The following is a 16,828-nucleotide window of genomic DNA, read 5'->3' as shown; positions in this document are numbered from 1 at the left end:
AATATGCTTAAAAAATAACCACTTTTTGTTTTGAGCTTTCCTTGATAGTTTTATCTCATCCTGAGCTTTAACACTTTTGATACCATTGTTACAGGATTATGTCATACTTTTGTATTTATCTTCCACAACTTGCTCTTCTATCTTCTGTAAATGCCTTTAGAAAAACTAAATTGATTTATAAGTTTCTGTGTATTCACTTCATTCTCTTTTAACAGTTGCCCCTTTTCTTTATCAGAATTATTTCTCTAGCATTGGTGTGAGATAGTGTTGTTGAGACAGACTATCAATTCCCCTCTTCTGGCTTCTACTCTCCTATGACCATCTATACTCTTTCCCCTTTCCAGTTCATTCTCTGTGTGGTAGCTTTCTCTCAAAGATAAATTCTTTGTCTCAATACCTTAGGCAAAACATAATTTCTCTTTCAAGTAGATAAAAAAACAACAGTAGGAAAGTAAGTGATTGAGTTTCAGTCTTTCATGGCTGTCCCAACTAGCTCACAGCTCCCCCCACCCAAAAAAACCAAAAAACTGCTGACTCATCCCCTAACATATCCAGGTCCATTTTTTCCCTTATTCTGGGAAATTATGAAATATGAATAATTTCCCTTAGTTCAGTCCAAGCTCCCCACCTGGATTTTCTCTGGCAAAAGTTATGAATCTATTTCTCTTTCTCCTTCCCTCCAGTTCTGTTTCTCCCCAGTGCCTGTCTCTCACCAACCTCCTTTTTTGGGGATCCCTCTCTTATTGCCATGCTCTCTATGATTTGAGTAATAAAATATAGATCAGCAATGCAATGGTTAACTATATTTATCTTTAAAAACTGATTTTTAAAACAAAAGTCCAGCAGAAAGAAAACTCTGACAAAGAATGGGAAGCAAGTAAACCTCTACCCCTAGAAGGAACATTGGGAAGGAGAAAGGACAGAGAAGTGAGAGATCACTAGGTTTATTCTCAGCGGTCTAAAAGTTTCCAGAAATCAGTATCTGTTCCACTTGGCTCCTGAGTAGCCAAATCATCTAGTACATATCTTGGTGTCCCAGCATTTATTCTTCAGGGCTCTCATTCTCTGGAATGTTCATGTCCCAACAACTCCTAAATAGGCACCCTTACTCATAATACACCAGTAATAGTAGCCTTATTAATCTGCTCTAGGCACTTGTTCTTGCTTCCTGACCAGCTCACTTACATTACAAAGTTGTTTCTCCATTTTTTCTAACCTTTAGGGTTAAAGGATAATTTGTCAATAAAAAACAGATGTATAAGTCTAGGGGCAGAGATGCTGAATGACATAGAAGGGGAATGTTGGGAGATTTCCATTCCAACTAGAAGGTGTCCATATCCAGCATTCATGTCTCCTTGGGAAAATGTCATTCTTTATAGTTTCTTCTCCCCACTGGGATGATTCCCCCTATATCACACATATCCATGCCAGCCAACATATATTTTCTCTAAACCCTTCGAAATCTATATTCTCCCAAAATCTAGGAGGGATGTAAGACAATGCCCAGTTTTTCTCTTTTTCTACCATACATTTTAATAGAGGGGTAGCTCAGTCTGAAAAAGTTTGAGCCAGATCGCATATAAACATAAAGGGCAAGAACAGGGCAAGAACAATGCACTCAAAGCTTTTCATTTCTTTTCATCCTGGTCCCATTCATCTGCTTGGAAGACCAAACACATTTTGTAGTAGGGTAATGGATGAAGGTTGGTGTTCAAACCCTACAGCCTTTGGTGGTTTATTGGAAGGGAAGACTCTAAAATGATGTTGAATAGGTGCAACTAGACACCCTAATCCCAAGTCAGATAAAGGGTATAGTCATAGACATAGCCCTCCATCAGCAGAAACTTGGGCATTGTTTATTTGGCAGGCTGTCCCTATGTGCCAAAGAGCTTGATGTCTGGGGCAAAGAATCTCCTTTCAGGGAATAAATAGCTATTATAGCCAAGTTCTAAGACTGACAAATCCTTCTTAGTAGACAGAAAAGTTACTATCTTTGTTTTCCCCTACTTAATCCTGTGTCTGAGAATTCAGCCTTTCAAAAAAAAAAGCTGTAATGTAAGCCTCTGGCTTTATGCTGAAAGGGATGCAAGAGCCCACTCATTGTCTTAGAGAGGAGATTGAATCTTAGCTAACGATTCCAATGGAAACTAGAAGGTAGAAATAAAATCAATTTTGTGTCCCGCAAAATCACACTTGGAAATAGTGGTCAATAACCACTAGACCAACAAAGCACAGTCCAACAGCTATCCTGGGCGTCTATTAGGGAGTAACATCTGGCAGAGACTACATGCATGGCAGAGACTGCACCAGGGAGAGAAGGATCAGAAGGAGCAGAATGACATCATCAGAAGATATCAGCATCCCTATTACATTGTAAGTGTAAGTGGGCCCTCCATGGTTACCCTGGCCAAATGTTTTCCATAGGTGCACCCCTCCACATATGTGACCCTTCACCTATGTTCCTCAGGCAGGTCCACTCATCTTATTGTTGTATAAATTTGTGGGAGAGTTATGCCCCAAGTTTATGGTAGGGATACATTTATCACTCTTCTTATTATGCTATTTCATTAAGTGAATTAATGGGAAAAGCATTTATTAAGTGCTTACTATGTGCCAGGCAGTATGCTACATGCTGGAAATATATAAATACCAAGGCAAAGATAAGTCTTTATCTCAAGGAGCTTAGATTCTAATTGGGGTATATACAACGTCTGTTGATGACTATGGAAGGACACTGGTCCAGAAAGTTATTGGGATAGCAAGTGTGAAGCTGTAGGGGAGGAAATAAACAAGTCCCTTCTAGGAGTAATGGCAGGGATTTGTTTTCATTTTTGTTTTTATATATATGTCATGGCTCTGGAAAAATAGAAGGGGTGGGGATGGAGGAGAGGTGAGGGGGAGATAGTATGAGGTGACAAAGCACCTATCAAAAAGATTGGGAGGGTGTGTAAAAAGAAATATGAATGGTCCTTGACTGGAATGGAGCCAGCCAAGAAAGACACCCATCAATTAGGACAACAGAGCCCCAGGCTAGAAGTTATGGGGCAGAATTCTAAGGCATGGTCTCTGGTTTGGGTGGCAAATGAAGGCAGTAATTCAGAAAACAAGTGCCTCAACTAATTGTGCCCTCTGGATGACTAGCAAAAGTAAACACATTGTTTTGTTTTGTTTTTAAGCAATTGGGGTTAACTTGCTCAAGGGTTAGGCCAGTTATTTCTGGGTGTGGTGCTGAGTATCTGAGCCCTGGATTCAATCTCCTGGTCATCCTGACACTGGAGCCAGTGCTCTTACTCACTGTGCCACTTGGCCGCCCCAAGTAAACACATTATTGGGGACTCATAAGCTATGCTTTTGAGTAGGTACAGACTCACAGAGGACCTTGAATCTGGCTTAACCCATGTACAATTTTGGGTTAGTCCTACATGCAATATTGGACTCACATGCAAGTTGCAGGGAGTTTCACCAGGTACTATATGAGACCTATATGAAAAGTGTGAGGGAAGGAGGTTCCCCCAGTACTACACTAAGATTTCTGCCCCAGCAATAAGTTCCTCCTTGTTGGTGAGGATCAGATCCAGAATAGAAATTCCCCTAATTGACCTCCCCACATTTTGAAGGATGAAATTATCATTAAGGCAAGTTAAAAAAAAAATATTACTCTGCTTTGGGCAGAGTTCTTATTGACATCAATATAAAGTGCCTAATCACTATATCATCTTTCTGCATCATATATGTGAGCTGGTTTTTTTTTTTAATTCATCTATTTCCTGTTCCTGTTCAGGTGATCTGTAGCATATTGCAGTGCTTCTTATACTTTTCCCTCTGTTGATCTTCACATGTTCATCACCGTGCTTCCTACCTCACTCAACCCCTTTTCTGAATTTTCTTCTTTACATTGCAACTCTGCCCACCCCACTTTGTCCAATCTTTTCCTTTTGACCCTTCCAGAGCTATCCAGTCTTCTCATGTACCTCTTTACACCAAGTCTCAGTAATATCTATGGGGTTAAATTTGTGTCTTCAAATGCAAGTTCACTTTGTCTCTTGGTTATATTTTGTGAATGTGTGGATTTTATGAATGGCTTCTTTCTTGGATTTTGTCTCCTTTGTGAGCATTTATACTGCTATTTCTCTCTACACTGTAATGACTCTCTATGCCATCTAGCTTGGTAGTTATCAGTAGGCAATTTTCTCCATACTCCCTTCTCAGTAAAAAAAAAAAAAAAACCCTTTGTGAATAGATTTGCAAGATCACGAGGAAATACATTCTTATCAGCACTTTTAAGTGGTTCTGCATTTCTAGCCAGGAACCTGTCATTCCTGTCAATTCAGCCTTAATCCAGAAATCCACATTCTTAGACACCACCTTCTTAAATAGCTACCTCCTATTTAAGGTTTGCACACTTTACACACATTGATCCATTGATGCTACAGATAGAATTACTCCAGTTTTACAGATGAGGAAATAGGCTCAGAGATGTTTAGTGACTTGCATATGGCTAATAAATGGTGACAATGGGATTCTTAGCTTGAAGTATTGCTAGATCTACAGATTTCAAAAAATTTCAAACTTGATGTGAAACAGCAGTGATGTGCCTATGTGTGTGTGTGAGAGAGAGAGCGCTAATGTTTTGAAAATGAATATAGGTATCTCCATCAGGATATCTCACGTTACGTCAAATTCAAACCATCCAAAACAGACCTATTAAATTTCCCCTAATCTGCTCCTTTTGACTTATTTTTTGATGGCACTACCACAGTCACCCATGTGAAAAGCTTTGGTGCTATCTTAGAGTCTTCTCTTCTGCCTCACTCCTTATACCTGATCGATCACCAAGACTTATTGATTCTCCACATTTCTCACGTCTCTCCCCCGCACCACCTCCCCCGTCTCGATTTTCACCCTAAGACGTTTCTGGCTGAGCCCGGTCCAAAGTCATTTAAGTCACAGTTCACCCATTCCCCCTCCCAAAAAAGTCATTGAAGCCGCCTAGGTCAGGCACAAATACGGGTCCCGCGATGCCACGTGGCATCTTGGGAACTGTAGTCTTCCGGTCGCCTACAACGGCGATTTGGGAGTTGCAGTTTTTTCCTCCTTGAGGCTCTTGGTCATAAAAACAAACGAGGGGTCGAGAGACTTTAGGCGCCTCCTAGGAGAGACCGAGCTCCAACTGTTTTCCTTCTCGGGCCACGACCCGCCCCTCGAACGTAGCGTCACCGCAGCGAGTGGCGGCCGAGCTCTAGGGGACTCCCTCTGGCGTCCTAGCCCAACCGGCCTGGGGTTGCGGCGGCCCGAGTGAGAGGGGGCCGGGCTGAGGGTCACGTGAGGCCACTCAACCAGAGCTCTGGCCCTGCTGCCGCCGTCCGGGAGGCCGTTTAACGGTGGTGGGGAAGGAGCGACGCGGCTCTCTGAGGTAGGCGCTGGGGAGGGGAGGAGCGGGCTCGGGAGCGCGGCACCTGTCTCCCCCACCCTCCCCCCAGCCGTTGGCCGCGGCTCAGGCCGTTGCTGCGTGAGCCCCCAGCCGTGCTCGGCACCACGTGCGGGAGCGGGGAAACCGCGGGGAAGGGGCGGACTGGGCTCGCGCCTGCGTGGCCTCGGCCGGGGCGGGTCGTTCTGCCCCCTCGGAGCTTGGGCACCCCCAGGTCTAGCCCCCTTTCCCCCACCTGCCTCCGCCCCTCGGAGCGCGCAGCCCGGGTTCACCTGGCCCGAGGTGCGGTCGGGAGCAGAGCCCGGGGTTTGCTGTTTGGTGGCCTGGCATTTGACCGCTTCACCCCGCTCCGGGCCGCTTCCACTCCCCGACCCGCCTGCCTTAGTTTACTGAGGCGGGGAAATGATGGTTTGACCCCCTGCCACGGTGTGTTTGAGGGTTGAGTTTTCAGTTTGCTTTTGGCTTGTGAGACCTTGGCTGCTTAAGGTGATTCAGCAACTCCAGGGGCTGCTCTCGGAGTATTGGGAAGGGGGGGGGGGGGGGGGGGGGTTGGTTCTAGTTTTCCTTGAGGGAGAGTTGGGGATCAAATAAATTAACATACGTAAAGGGTTCTGCAAACAACTACGACTGTGCAGCTGACACCTATTGTTATGACCCCTCCACCACCCCACCACCCCTTAAGCTGTAAGGTACTTGAGCGGGCAGGAACTGTATTTTGTCTTTCTTTCCCCAGCCCTTAGCCAGGTACGTGGCCGCTGTAGGACTTTAATAAATGCTTGTTGAACTGACCTGCAAGTTTAGAGGTTCTTGGCCTTTCTTACTTGAGACAACCACTTTGCCTCAGTGTAGTAGTTTTAAGGTGTGTTACCTATCCCATGGTATATATCATTATTCACGTGATTACTTCATTACTTTATTATTGCATAAATTGAAAGATTAACATTTGGATTTCACTTTGTCCCCATTTGAGGGTCTGCAAGTAACCTAAAAACAGCAAGAAAGGAAGAAGGGCCATAGTATAATTCACAAACATGTATTAAGTCCCGGCAGTTTGGTACAAAGCAGTCAATGGGAGAAATTAAAACCTCAATAAAAAGAATTTAACATATTTCGTATAAAGGAATGTATATATTGCTTTATTTCTGTGTTGTTTTTATGTAATTTAAATCAAGTGAAAAATATCAATAGCTTAGAATGAGCAGTGAAGTCCCAAAAGGATATCATGCAACCCACAGGGGAGTGGAAAAGGGGAAAATTATTTTTACTTGCGTTGACATATGAAATAATTGTGACTTTACGTGTATGAATAATATCTGCACTATGAACCTCAAATCTTTGGGAGAAGCAGGGAGGAGCTTTAGAAGGTATAATCGCCTAATCAAACAATTTACTAATAATCCATGTGTTATTTTTCTGAAAATAACAGACCTTTCCAAATTAGTGTTTACCTATTCATCTTACCGTATGCATTTTCTGTCATTTCTAGACTGAATTCTTTAGAAGAAAACAATGGCATCTATATTACTTTCTGTCTAACTGGATGCAAAAGTTGATAGATTTGGTGCAGTATTCCTGAAGAGGATGGCAACTCCATATGTCCCTGTGCCCATTCCTGTAGGAAATTCTTCTGCAAATTGTACCACAAACAGAAGCCAAAGAAGTTCTTCTTTTGGGAGTATTTCAACAAGTTCAAATTCTTCCAAAGGCCAACCAGAGGACTCTAATGTGGATAATTACAAAAAGACGACAATGCCAGATCAAGTGGACAGCAATTCATCTATCTGTAGTAGCCCCCTTATTAGAACTAAGTTTACAGGAATAGAATCTTCCATTGAATATTCTACTAGACCAATAGAAAATGAAGAACAAAATACAGAATCTGTGAATTGGGAAGAAAGACCCTCTACACCTACTATACTGGGTTATGAGGTGATGGAAGAAAGGGCTAAATTTACTGTAAGTATCTAGAATACTTGAGAGAAAAAGGGCAAAATGTATTGAGGCCCCCATATCCCAAAAATATTTTCATCTGACTCCCCATTTTATTTCCAGTATTATAAAGTTATTTACAGGTATGGATTCAAGATGATAATTATTCCAGTACTTTAAATGAGTTATAAAATGGTGCTATAATCAAATCAGCTGTCTGTGCTTTTAGAAATTAAATATTTATTGGATTTCCCATAAGTATACTGTGTATTTTTCTACATGGGCATATGAACTGATATTGTTGATTTTCTTTTGTTTATCCTTGATTTCATTGAATGCACTAAATCCATCATTTTACCAGTGTGGGTTGTTTCTTTGGTCCAGATCACAACCTCTCCTTGCTTTCTAAAGTTCGTCTTTCCATAAATCCTTTACAGAGTATGCACCCACTAGAAGCTCTCTTCTGGTTTTTGTAATGTTTCATGATTACCAGGGCTGCTCTCAAACTGTCCATCTGTTATCCCTTACTTTTACTATGTAATCAACACACTTCTTTCTTGTCATGTGTGAGAATAATTTTGATATCCCTACTCAATTTGATAAATACCTATTTGGTTCATTGTCGTTTAATGGGTATCAGTGATTTTATTAGTGAATGAAGTAGAATAGAATTAAGTTTGAGTAAGTTCTGGTAGTAATACTGTTAGGAGATAACAATTAAGATTAACTCACTATATACTGATGATAATAACTGATAGCTTTATGTTATATAGATTTAGAGTTTAATATTTAGGCCTGTATTAATCTGTATTAGGGATGCTATATGCATGTCAAAAATGACATTGCTGCAGTATCTAGTTGCTATTCATGAAATCTTCCTCTCTGTTGATCTTAATCCTGCTTTGCTATGAAAAAATACTTTTTTTTTCCAAGTCACATACCCCTTTGGCAGTCTGGTGAAGCCTGTTGACCCCTTCTCAGAATAGAGTCTATTGTTTACTTTAATTCATAATTGAAGGAAATGTTAAATTTCAACTAGAAGTTAATGAAAATTGAGTTGAATTTTTTTTGCCTATTCAAATTCATGGACCCCAGGAGTTTAACTCCAGATTAAGAATTCCTGGTCTAGAGGAAAGCAGTTTTCAAAAGTCTTTTAATTCTCAAATACAATCATATTCAGAAACATTAAGGTTAATAGTCTAAAAAAGTGTTATTGTTACCTCTAATACCACTCAGCTACTGTCAGTATCTGAACTAAAGAGAGCTCCTTAGATAGAACCTAGGGTCCTCTCTATACTATTAGGTGATTTCTGATGAGAGCTTTTGTTAATTTATAGTTATATAAAAATGAAATCATTCCATAAACTATAGGCAAAAGTGAAATGAAAGGATGAGATAAGGAAATAAAATGATTAGTAAAATAATATCCCAATATTTTTACTTAAGATTGTGATTAGGAAAATATATGAGCTTCATTGCTTCACCTCTTTTTCCCTTGATGTTTCCAGAATGAGATTCTCTCCAGTACTTCAGTTTCTGAGTTTGACTCTCCCTTGTGCCAGTAGGCATTGGACATCTGTCCCAGATCTCACCTTACTGGTGGCATCATCCAACTTAGTTTTTTACCTGAGGTCTATGAACTTGGTTTTTTAATATTTTGCTAACTGCATTTTGAAATGATTTCCTTTGTATTGTGCATTTTATTTATGCAATTGAAAATATTCTGAAAGAGATTAATAGACTTCACACTACTAAAGGTGTCCACAACACAATAAAAGGTTAAGAACTTCTGATCTAACTCACTATGTTAAGTTTGCTAAATGTAGCTCTTACAGCCTTTTACCTCAAGTCTACACTTGTAGTACTTGACAAGAATCCCGGCTTTTCAGTAAACAAAAAGAAAAACCATTTTAAAGAGATAATACAAATAAACAGAACATTTCCCACCACTCATTCTTAAGGGCAGAGTAGAGCCTGATACTACAATAAAGCCCTGGTGTTAGATAAGAGAATAAGTAATTGAAAAGGACATTGTCAAAGAAGAGAAAAAAAGGGGGAAAACTAAATATAAAAATGTTTTGACACCTATTGCTACAAAGAACTAATTTTAAACTGTAGTAACTGATTTAAAAGCTTGAAATAGATTTGAAAAACAAATAATATTTACTTAGGAATAAAAGTTCAACTATTGACCCTTGCTGCTCAAAAATATTTTGAGTGCTTGAAATCTGAAGATCCCATTGTAGTAGTGCTACACTAGAAGGTGCAAAAGAAATGAAAATACATAAATCACTACAGGCAAACTCTTGCCTTCTTTTTAAGAAATGCTTTCAATTGGGATTTTAATTCTTTAGTGAATATATTTTGAACATCCATAACATTACTCTGCTGTGGTATTAGCCCTAGGAGTTGAAAAGTTTTAATACCTGGTTCCTGTCCCGAAGGAGTTCATAGTTTAATTGACAGGACAGTCACAGATTTAGAGAGGCAGTGTGGTATATGTAGCAGAAAGAGCCGTAGAGAGAAATCTGAATTCCAGTCCCACCTCTGACTCTGTGTGACCATATGCAAGTCATATACACTCTGTCTATAAAGGGTATCAGGATCTAGCACCCTCATTGCCTGGCTCCCATTTTAACTACAGTTCAGTGTTGTTAGAGTTCCAAAATCCAAATATTTTAGTCTGTGTTGCTTAAGTAGATGAACTGACTTGGTGTTCCCACTTTTCTTCCTCTGTCTACCTTGTGGTAGAGAAGTTGAGTTGCCCAGAAGAAAGGCTTCCATAGCAAAATATGGGGAATGGTCAGTGTTGGAAGGGTTGTGGTAAGACAGGCATACTGATGCATTGTTAGTGGAACTGATTTATCACAGCCATTCTGGAAAGCAATTTGGAATTACACAAAGTGACCAAACTACTAGTGATGTAAAAAAAAAAGTGTAAGCCACTAATCTATACATAAGGATACCTGCAGGCCACATATTGAAATGTCATGTTATCTATGTTTTATTGTATTTTTGTTTGTTTTGTTGCTTATTTCTCAATTACATTTTAATCTGGTTTGGACAGTACCTAGAAGTGTTGCTGGCCCTTTGATCCAGGAATTCTACTAGTAGGCATATGCCTCAAGGAAACAATCGTTAAAAGGCTCCATATTAAAAATCCAAAATATTTGTAGCAGCATTTTTTGTGGTAGCAAATAAATGAAAATAAAATAGATTATCATTGATTGGAGAATGGCTAAGAAAAATATGATGAAAACAGAAGCATAAAAAGACCCAGTCGAACTAATGCAAAGTGAAGTAGAACCAAGAAAATAATATATGGGGACAGCCAGGTAGCACAGTGAGTAAGAGCGCCGGCCCCAGTGTCGGGATGACCTGGGGGATCGAATCCAGGCTCAGATACTTAGCACCACACCCAGAAATAACTGGCTGTGTAGCCTTGAGCAAATTACTTAACCCCAATTGCTTTAAAAAAAAAAAAAGAAAAGAATATATGCAAAACAATATACTTTCCATTTACATTAATAGAAATAATGTGAACAGACAATCAGAGTAATCAAAATGAATGTTCAAAATTACAAGAGTCAGGTATGACTCCAAAGAAGAGAGATGTAAAAAGACACCTCTTTCCACTTCTTTGCAGAGATAGGAGGTCCATAGGTGTTGAATGTTGCTTATGATGTCAATATTTTTTTTTAATGTATTGATTAGTTTTGCTCATTTTCTTCTCTTAATTTTTCTTTAAAAAATATTAGGAGAAAGGATACAGGTTATAGTTTATAGGAAAAGGATACAGGGGAAAATCTAGGTGATGTAAAACTAAAAATACCAATAAAAGTATATTTTAAAAGAAAAAAGGAGACTCCACGATAGAAAGGAAGAGGAAAAGGGCTAACCTCTTATGTTATTGTAAGATGCCTCTGTATTACTAGCTATAAGCAAAGTATTCTGTGTTTGACAACAGATTTAGGGGACAGAATTTTCAAAAATACTGTACTTATTTTTTAAAAACCATCTACTTATTTTGTTAAAAAAAAAAAAGTTTTATCTTAAATAAAAATAGTTCCTGAAATTGAAATTTTAAAAAAAAAAACACTTGTGTTTGGAAGGTTTTGAAATCATATTGTTTCTATCATGGCTACTCTAAGCAATCCTAGTATTTTTTTATCATTAATTATAAATGATGTTGACCTAAAATGATACTCATATAGCTAAAAATTTCGTTATTATTAGAAATTTTGGGCTAAATTGATCTTGGATTTTCCTTTTTTTTTTTTTTGCCTCTTTATAGGCAGCATTGAAGCAGTTAATTAATGGCTGATATATAAATAATTCATTCATAGTGTCAAACAATTTTAGAAGTAGTAGACTATTTCTTCCAGTACTTTATATAATTATGAAAACTAGTGATTTTTCTTGAAGATACATAGTTTCAGACCTGAGACCAGTACTCACATTTCCTTCTTAGTGTTGTATTCCAAAATTTTATATTAATTTTGACAACTAAACCTTAGCATTAAATTTTATATCTTTGAAATATATCCTTTCACTAAATTTGCACTTGGAAATTTAATATTTTTCATACTATTTTATATACAGGTATATAAAGTGCTAATCAGAAGAAGCCCAGAAGAAAGCTGGGTAGTTTTCAGAAGGTATACAGATTTCTCTAGGCTGAATGACAAAGTAAGTAATTTGATTTGCTGTATCTCTTGAAACTAACTTTTAATGTGAATAGTCTTGCAGTCTATTCTTTAGTTTACTTTTACATTTCTTTTTAATAAATCCAAGTAAGCTCTTTGTATGGAAAACAAATGTTGGCTGCACTCAAATTATGCAGAAGCTCCTTCTTTATAATAAAATATATAGTATCTTTATTTCTCATTGTGTTCCCACTGTTTGTTAGTTTAGCACCACTTCATTTTCACTAAAATTTCATGACTGGAGGCATGCTGGAATTGTCCAAAATAACACTAAAACAAGATAAGACTAATCTTAATAACTGCTGGCTCTTTGTTTTATTCAAACAGTGTGCAAGTTAGTGCTGAGCACTAATGGAGACTGTAATCCTGAAAAATTTTCTCACCAATTGGAGTCTTGTAGAGCCTCAACAGCTGAGAACTGCCTTTAATGCTTTAGTTAATATACACTAACATATGTTTGGTCAGAAACATTTTTTTCCCAATCCAGTTCTCTTCGTTCACTCCCTGATACACTTAAAATTACTTGGAAGTTGTCTTTTAAGGTAGAAGAAAAATACCTATCAACCAAGCTTCTGGGTCACTTAAAACAACTGGCAGTTGTGTTTTAGCTACAAGGAAAAATCTTTATCATTTATCATTGACTATTTCTTATTAAAGATGAATACTTCTATCTCCTTCAATATGTAAGAGAAGAGATAGAATTTTGAATACCAGATTACTTTAGAACACCTGAAGCACTCTGACTTAGATGAAGTCTTTTCTTAACGTTCCTTTCTGGAAGTATTTTAACATTGGCTAAGATGTGTCCTAAAGGATGTTTAGTATTTCTGTAACAATATCTGTGAAATTTCATTACATTTCTGAGTTTCATTAGCATTTAAAACACTGCTAAGTTATGGAGCTAGAATTTTGTTCTTTTGTGTCATTACTAGAAATCTAATATGGAATTCAAGTTTTAATCCTGAGCTTTCTTATGTAGTTATAATGATTTTATTGAGTCATAACTTGATAAAACAGGCCCAGTTGAAAGCTATTTAATCTTTTCATATTTATTGTCCATTTCCCTTCCATGGCTTATCAGTATTACATGTTTAGCCATTTATCTCTATCCAACTAAGTTAATCTTCACTGTCAGAGGACCTTTAATCCTAAGCAAATTCAGGTTTTAAAAGAATTTTAAAGCTACTTGAAGAAACATATTAGTATAACTTAAAACAGTAAAAACCACTTGTTTCCCTACCATAGACACAACATTCATGTTACCACTAGATAAAATAATAAGGAATTTTTCACTTGGGACTTTAAATAGTTCCATATAACTCATAAAGAGATAAGGGAATACCATCTTGGTTCTGATGGCGACAGGTCAAACAGTCAAGAACCTTTTTTTGTTCTTCTGTTTAAAAAATTAATCAACAAGTTTTTCTTAGTTCACATGCCCAACAATATGCTAGCCCCTTTGAAAGATAAAAAACATATGCAAGATATGGCTCATGTGGGGTAGCTAGGTGGCGCAGTGAGCAAAGCACCAGCCCAGGGTTCAGGAGGACCTGAGTTTGGTTCCGGGCCTTAGACACTTAACACCCACACAAAAAAAAACTAGCTGTGTAACCTTGGGCAAGTTACTTAACCCCAATTGCCCTCCAAAAAGCAAAAAAAAAAAAAGATGGCTCATGCCAGGAAACTTACTTTAACAATACATTAACATAATAAGAGACAACAAATGAAATTTAAAAAACAAAACACTGTAGGGTAAAGTGACACAGACTTAAAAGTACAGAGGACCACGAGGTCAGAATAGAGAAGTTAGAGGAGAGAAAGTTATGAATTCTGTGCTTAATCTAAAATATCGGCATATTTAAATTTTTTAGCACTGAGGTAAATGAAACTTGTGACTATAGTTTTATAATTTATTATGGAAGCTTATATGAATTTGTGCATTCCTTACACATTTGTTCAGCATATGTGACCAAAACAGAAGTCTGTTTAGAAAGAAAATTTGGGAATATGCTGAGTATCAAGAGTATTGACAGAAAATGACGTAAGTTATATATATGTAATATAAAAAATTCAGCCTTTTTCAAGAGTCCCTAGATTTAAAACTGGAAGGGACCATAGAGGCTACCTACCGTGTTTCCCTGATAATAAGACACTGTCTTATTATTTTTTTTTTTTGAAAGAAAAACACCAGAGGGCTTATTTTCAGGGGAGGGCTTATGTTGTCCTGCCTCAGCTCTCCTCTGCGGCACTGCTCTCAATGGCGCCAGCAAGCAAATCACTGGGGAAGAACAGGATGATGCGTTCACTGCTGCAGCTCTGATTGGATGCAGCTCGGAGCACAGCGTGCGTTTCACTGGGGGGGGGGAGACAGTGCATACAGAGGGTACCGTAATGTAGCGTGTAGCGCAGGGGATCACCTTCACTACAGTAGCAATCTCAATAGGGCTTATTTTCGGGGGAGGGCTTATTTTAGAGGAATCTTACACAGTAAGGGGAGAGCTTATTTTCAGGATAGGTCTTATTATCGGGGAAACACGGTAGTCCATCCTCTCATTTTACAGATGAGGACGTCAAGGCCTGGCAAGCTTAAATGACTTTTCCGATTTCATACATCGTCATGGGTGAGATGTGAATTCCCGTGTTCTCTGACTCTAGAGCCAGGACTCTTTCCACTATAGCATCCTGCTTATAAAAATGTCTTACATTATATATTCAGATCTTTGTGTCCTATCACTTTTTTCATTTTGCTTCCAAGAAATTTTTTTACTATGAAGTTCTTACTAGCTTAAACCATTAATTACATTGTGACTATTTTATTATTTAAAAATAACAAAGGACTTTGTAATTGTTAATTTTGTAATTGAGTATGTTTTGTTATCTATCATGGATTTGTCTACATTTATTGCTGACTTTAAAGTCATATTCAATCTTTTCTTAATTCTTTTTTGCTGGATTGTAATCTTTCTTTCCAGTTAAAAGAAATGTTTCCAGGCTTTCGACTGGCTCTTCCACCAAAACGCTGGTTCAAGGATAACTACAATGCCGATTTCTTAGAAGATAGACAATTGGGACTTCAGGCATTCCTACAGAATTTAGTAGCTCACAAAGACATTGCTAACTGGTATGTAACTTCTTAAAGATATAACATTTATTGGAAGTATTCTAATATCCAGAAATACCTCAAAGGCTTAAATCAAGGAATTTTCAGAGATTTAAAAAATAGTGTAGAATTCCAGTAGTCAGGTTTAATCACTGTTTGTGTCAGTGATAAGGAATTGCTTCCTTCTTTCAGGGAATGAATTTGTTTCGTGTTTTCCTTGTGAATACTAGAAAATAGGAAAACAAAAATACAGTGTTCTAGTTAGTTGGTTAAACTGCATAACATATTTTGTACATGTGAATTCTGAATGAAAACTTGAAGAATAATTGTCATCCGTAGAGACTTTGCCTTCAGTATTTTAATAAAAATTCCAAATGAAAGGAACTTAGTTGAAAGTAAAATAGATAATACAAATTGTAAAAGTAAGGCACGTACCAAGAACATTATTAGGTTTTTTTGTTTCCTAAACAAAAAAACTCCCTTTTCTGGGAGTTTGGTGAAGTTAATCATTCTTAATGTTGCTGCAAGCCCAACACTATAAAGTCTTGAGGTAGAATTAGTAATTATAAAAATGGGAAATAGCAGTGCAGTAGTAAGGGTTTAGAATTAAAGAGATTTATATATGATTTCTTAGATTCTGATCAATGTTAAAATGTATTAAGTATTTACAATGTACCAGGCACTATGATAACTTCTGAGGATACAAAGAAAAATGTGAAAATAGTCCTAGTCCTCAAGGGGCTTATAATCTAACGTGAAAGACAACATTTTTGTATGTAAGTATGGACAAGAAAAATACAAAAGAAACTCAAGATAGCCTTAGAGAACAAAGTCGTACCATCTGTGGGGACCAAGAACAGCTTCATGCAGGTAGTGCTTGAGCCAAGTCTTGAAGACAGCCAGAAATTCCAAGAGGTGAAAGTGAGGAGGAAGACCATTTGAGGCATAGAAACAAAGATGGAATGCTAGCATAGCTTCACAGGAGGCCTTTATAGAGGAATTCTCTATATTAATAAAATCATTGGTCCAAGCCCTCCTACTTCCCAAAAAATCCAGTCGTGGGAGCTTGGCTAGATTGGTAATAGAATGTCAGGGAGAGAAATGTCAAAGAAAGAAATGGAAAGAATTTGGTTATTTGATACAGGAACTAAAGGAAAACAGGTATTAGTCCTGAGAATAGTGGTAGTACCCTGAAAGAATTGGGGAAAATATCTATGGTAGATATAAAATGTTACTTCTGACCACAATTGTCACTTGAGGCTACAGAAGCAACTATGAGCTTAGAACAATGTTACACAATAGAATTATTTTGCTCATTGATTTGGTAACAAGCAACAGACCTTATTTGCCCCCATTAGTTAGAGCTCAGGTTACACCACAGTTGGGAGTGGATCTCAATCTTTAAATAGAGGGAACACTATTAAGCTGGGGAAATGAAACCCTCTTTCTCTAATAGTTCTCCAGAGGAGAGCCAGAAAGTACTTAAATTACCAAATAACATCAGCAATTCCTGATTCCCCCATTTGGGGCATTATTATGATGCAAGTAGATTATGAACCTCAGCGTTAATCTTCTTACCTACAGGAAGTTGAGAGCTCTTCTTTTTAACTAGGAAAACAATTTAAAAATAAAAACAAATCTTAAAGGCTTTCAGGAATCAGTGAA

General features: G+C 37.8%; 1 protein-coding gene across 1 annotated transcript in view; it reads left to right on the top strand.

Moving 5' to 3' along the window:
• The first annotated feature begins 5,033 nt into the window (after positions 1-5,033).
• SNX16 (sorting nexin 16) overlaps positions 5,034-16,828 on the top strand; it is a 36,458-nt gene continuing 24,663 nt past the window's right edge. The window contains exons 1-4 of the mRNA XM_069100196.1: positions 5,034-5,413; positions 6,915-7,384; positions 11,960-12,046; positions 15,036-15,184. Coding sequence (XP_068956297.1) covers positions 7,010-7,384; positions 11,960-12,046; positions 15,036-15,184 — 611 coding nt within the window. The 5' untranslated portion in view covers positions 5,034-5,413; positions 6,915-7,009. The remainder of the gene's footprint in view (positions 5,414-6,914; positions 7,385-11,959; positions 12,047-15,035; positions 15,185-16,828) is intronic.

This window comes from Petaurus breviceps, unplaced genomic scaffold, assembly GCF_028583685.1.
Source record: "Petaurus breviceps papuanus isolate PSGF00001 unplaced genomic scaffold, PetGlider_PUasm1.0 38, whole genome shotgun sequence".
In the NCBI taxonomy this organism is placed as follows: Eukaryota; Metazoa; Chordata; class Mammalia; order Diprotodontia; family Petauridae; genus Petaurus; species Petaurus breviceps.
The sequence above is the reverse complement of the archived record's forward strand: the minus strand, read 5'-3'. Positions and strand labels throughout refer to the sequence as shown.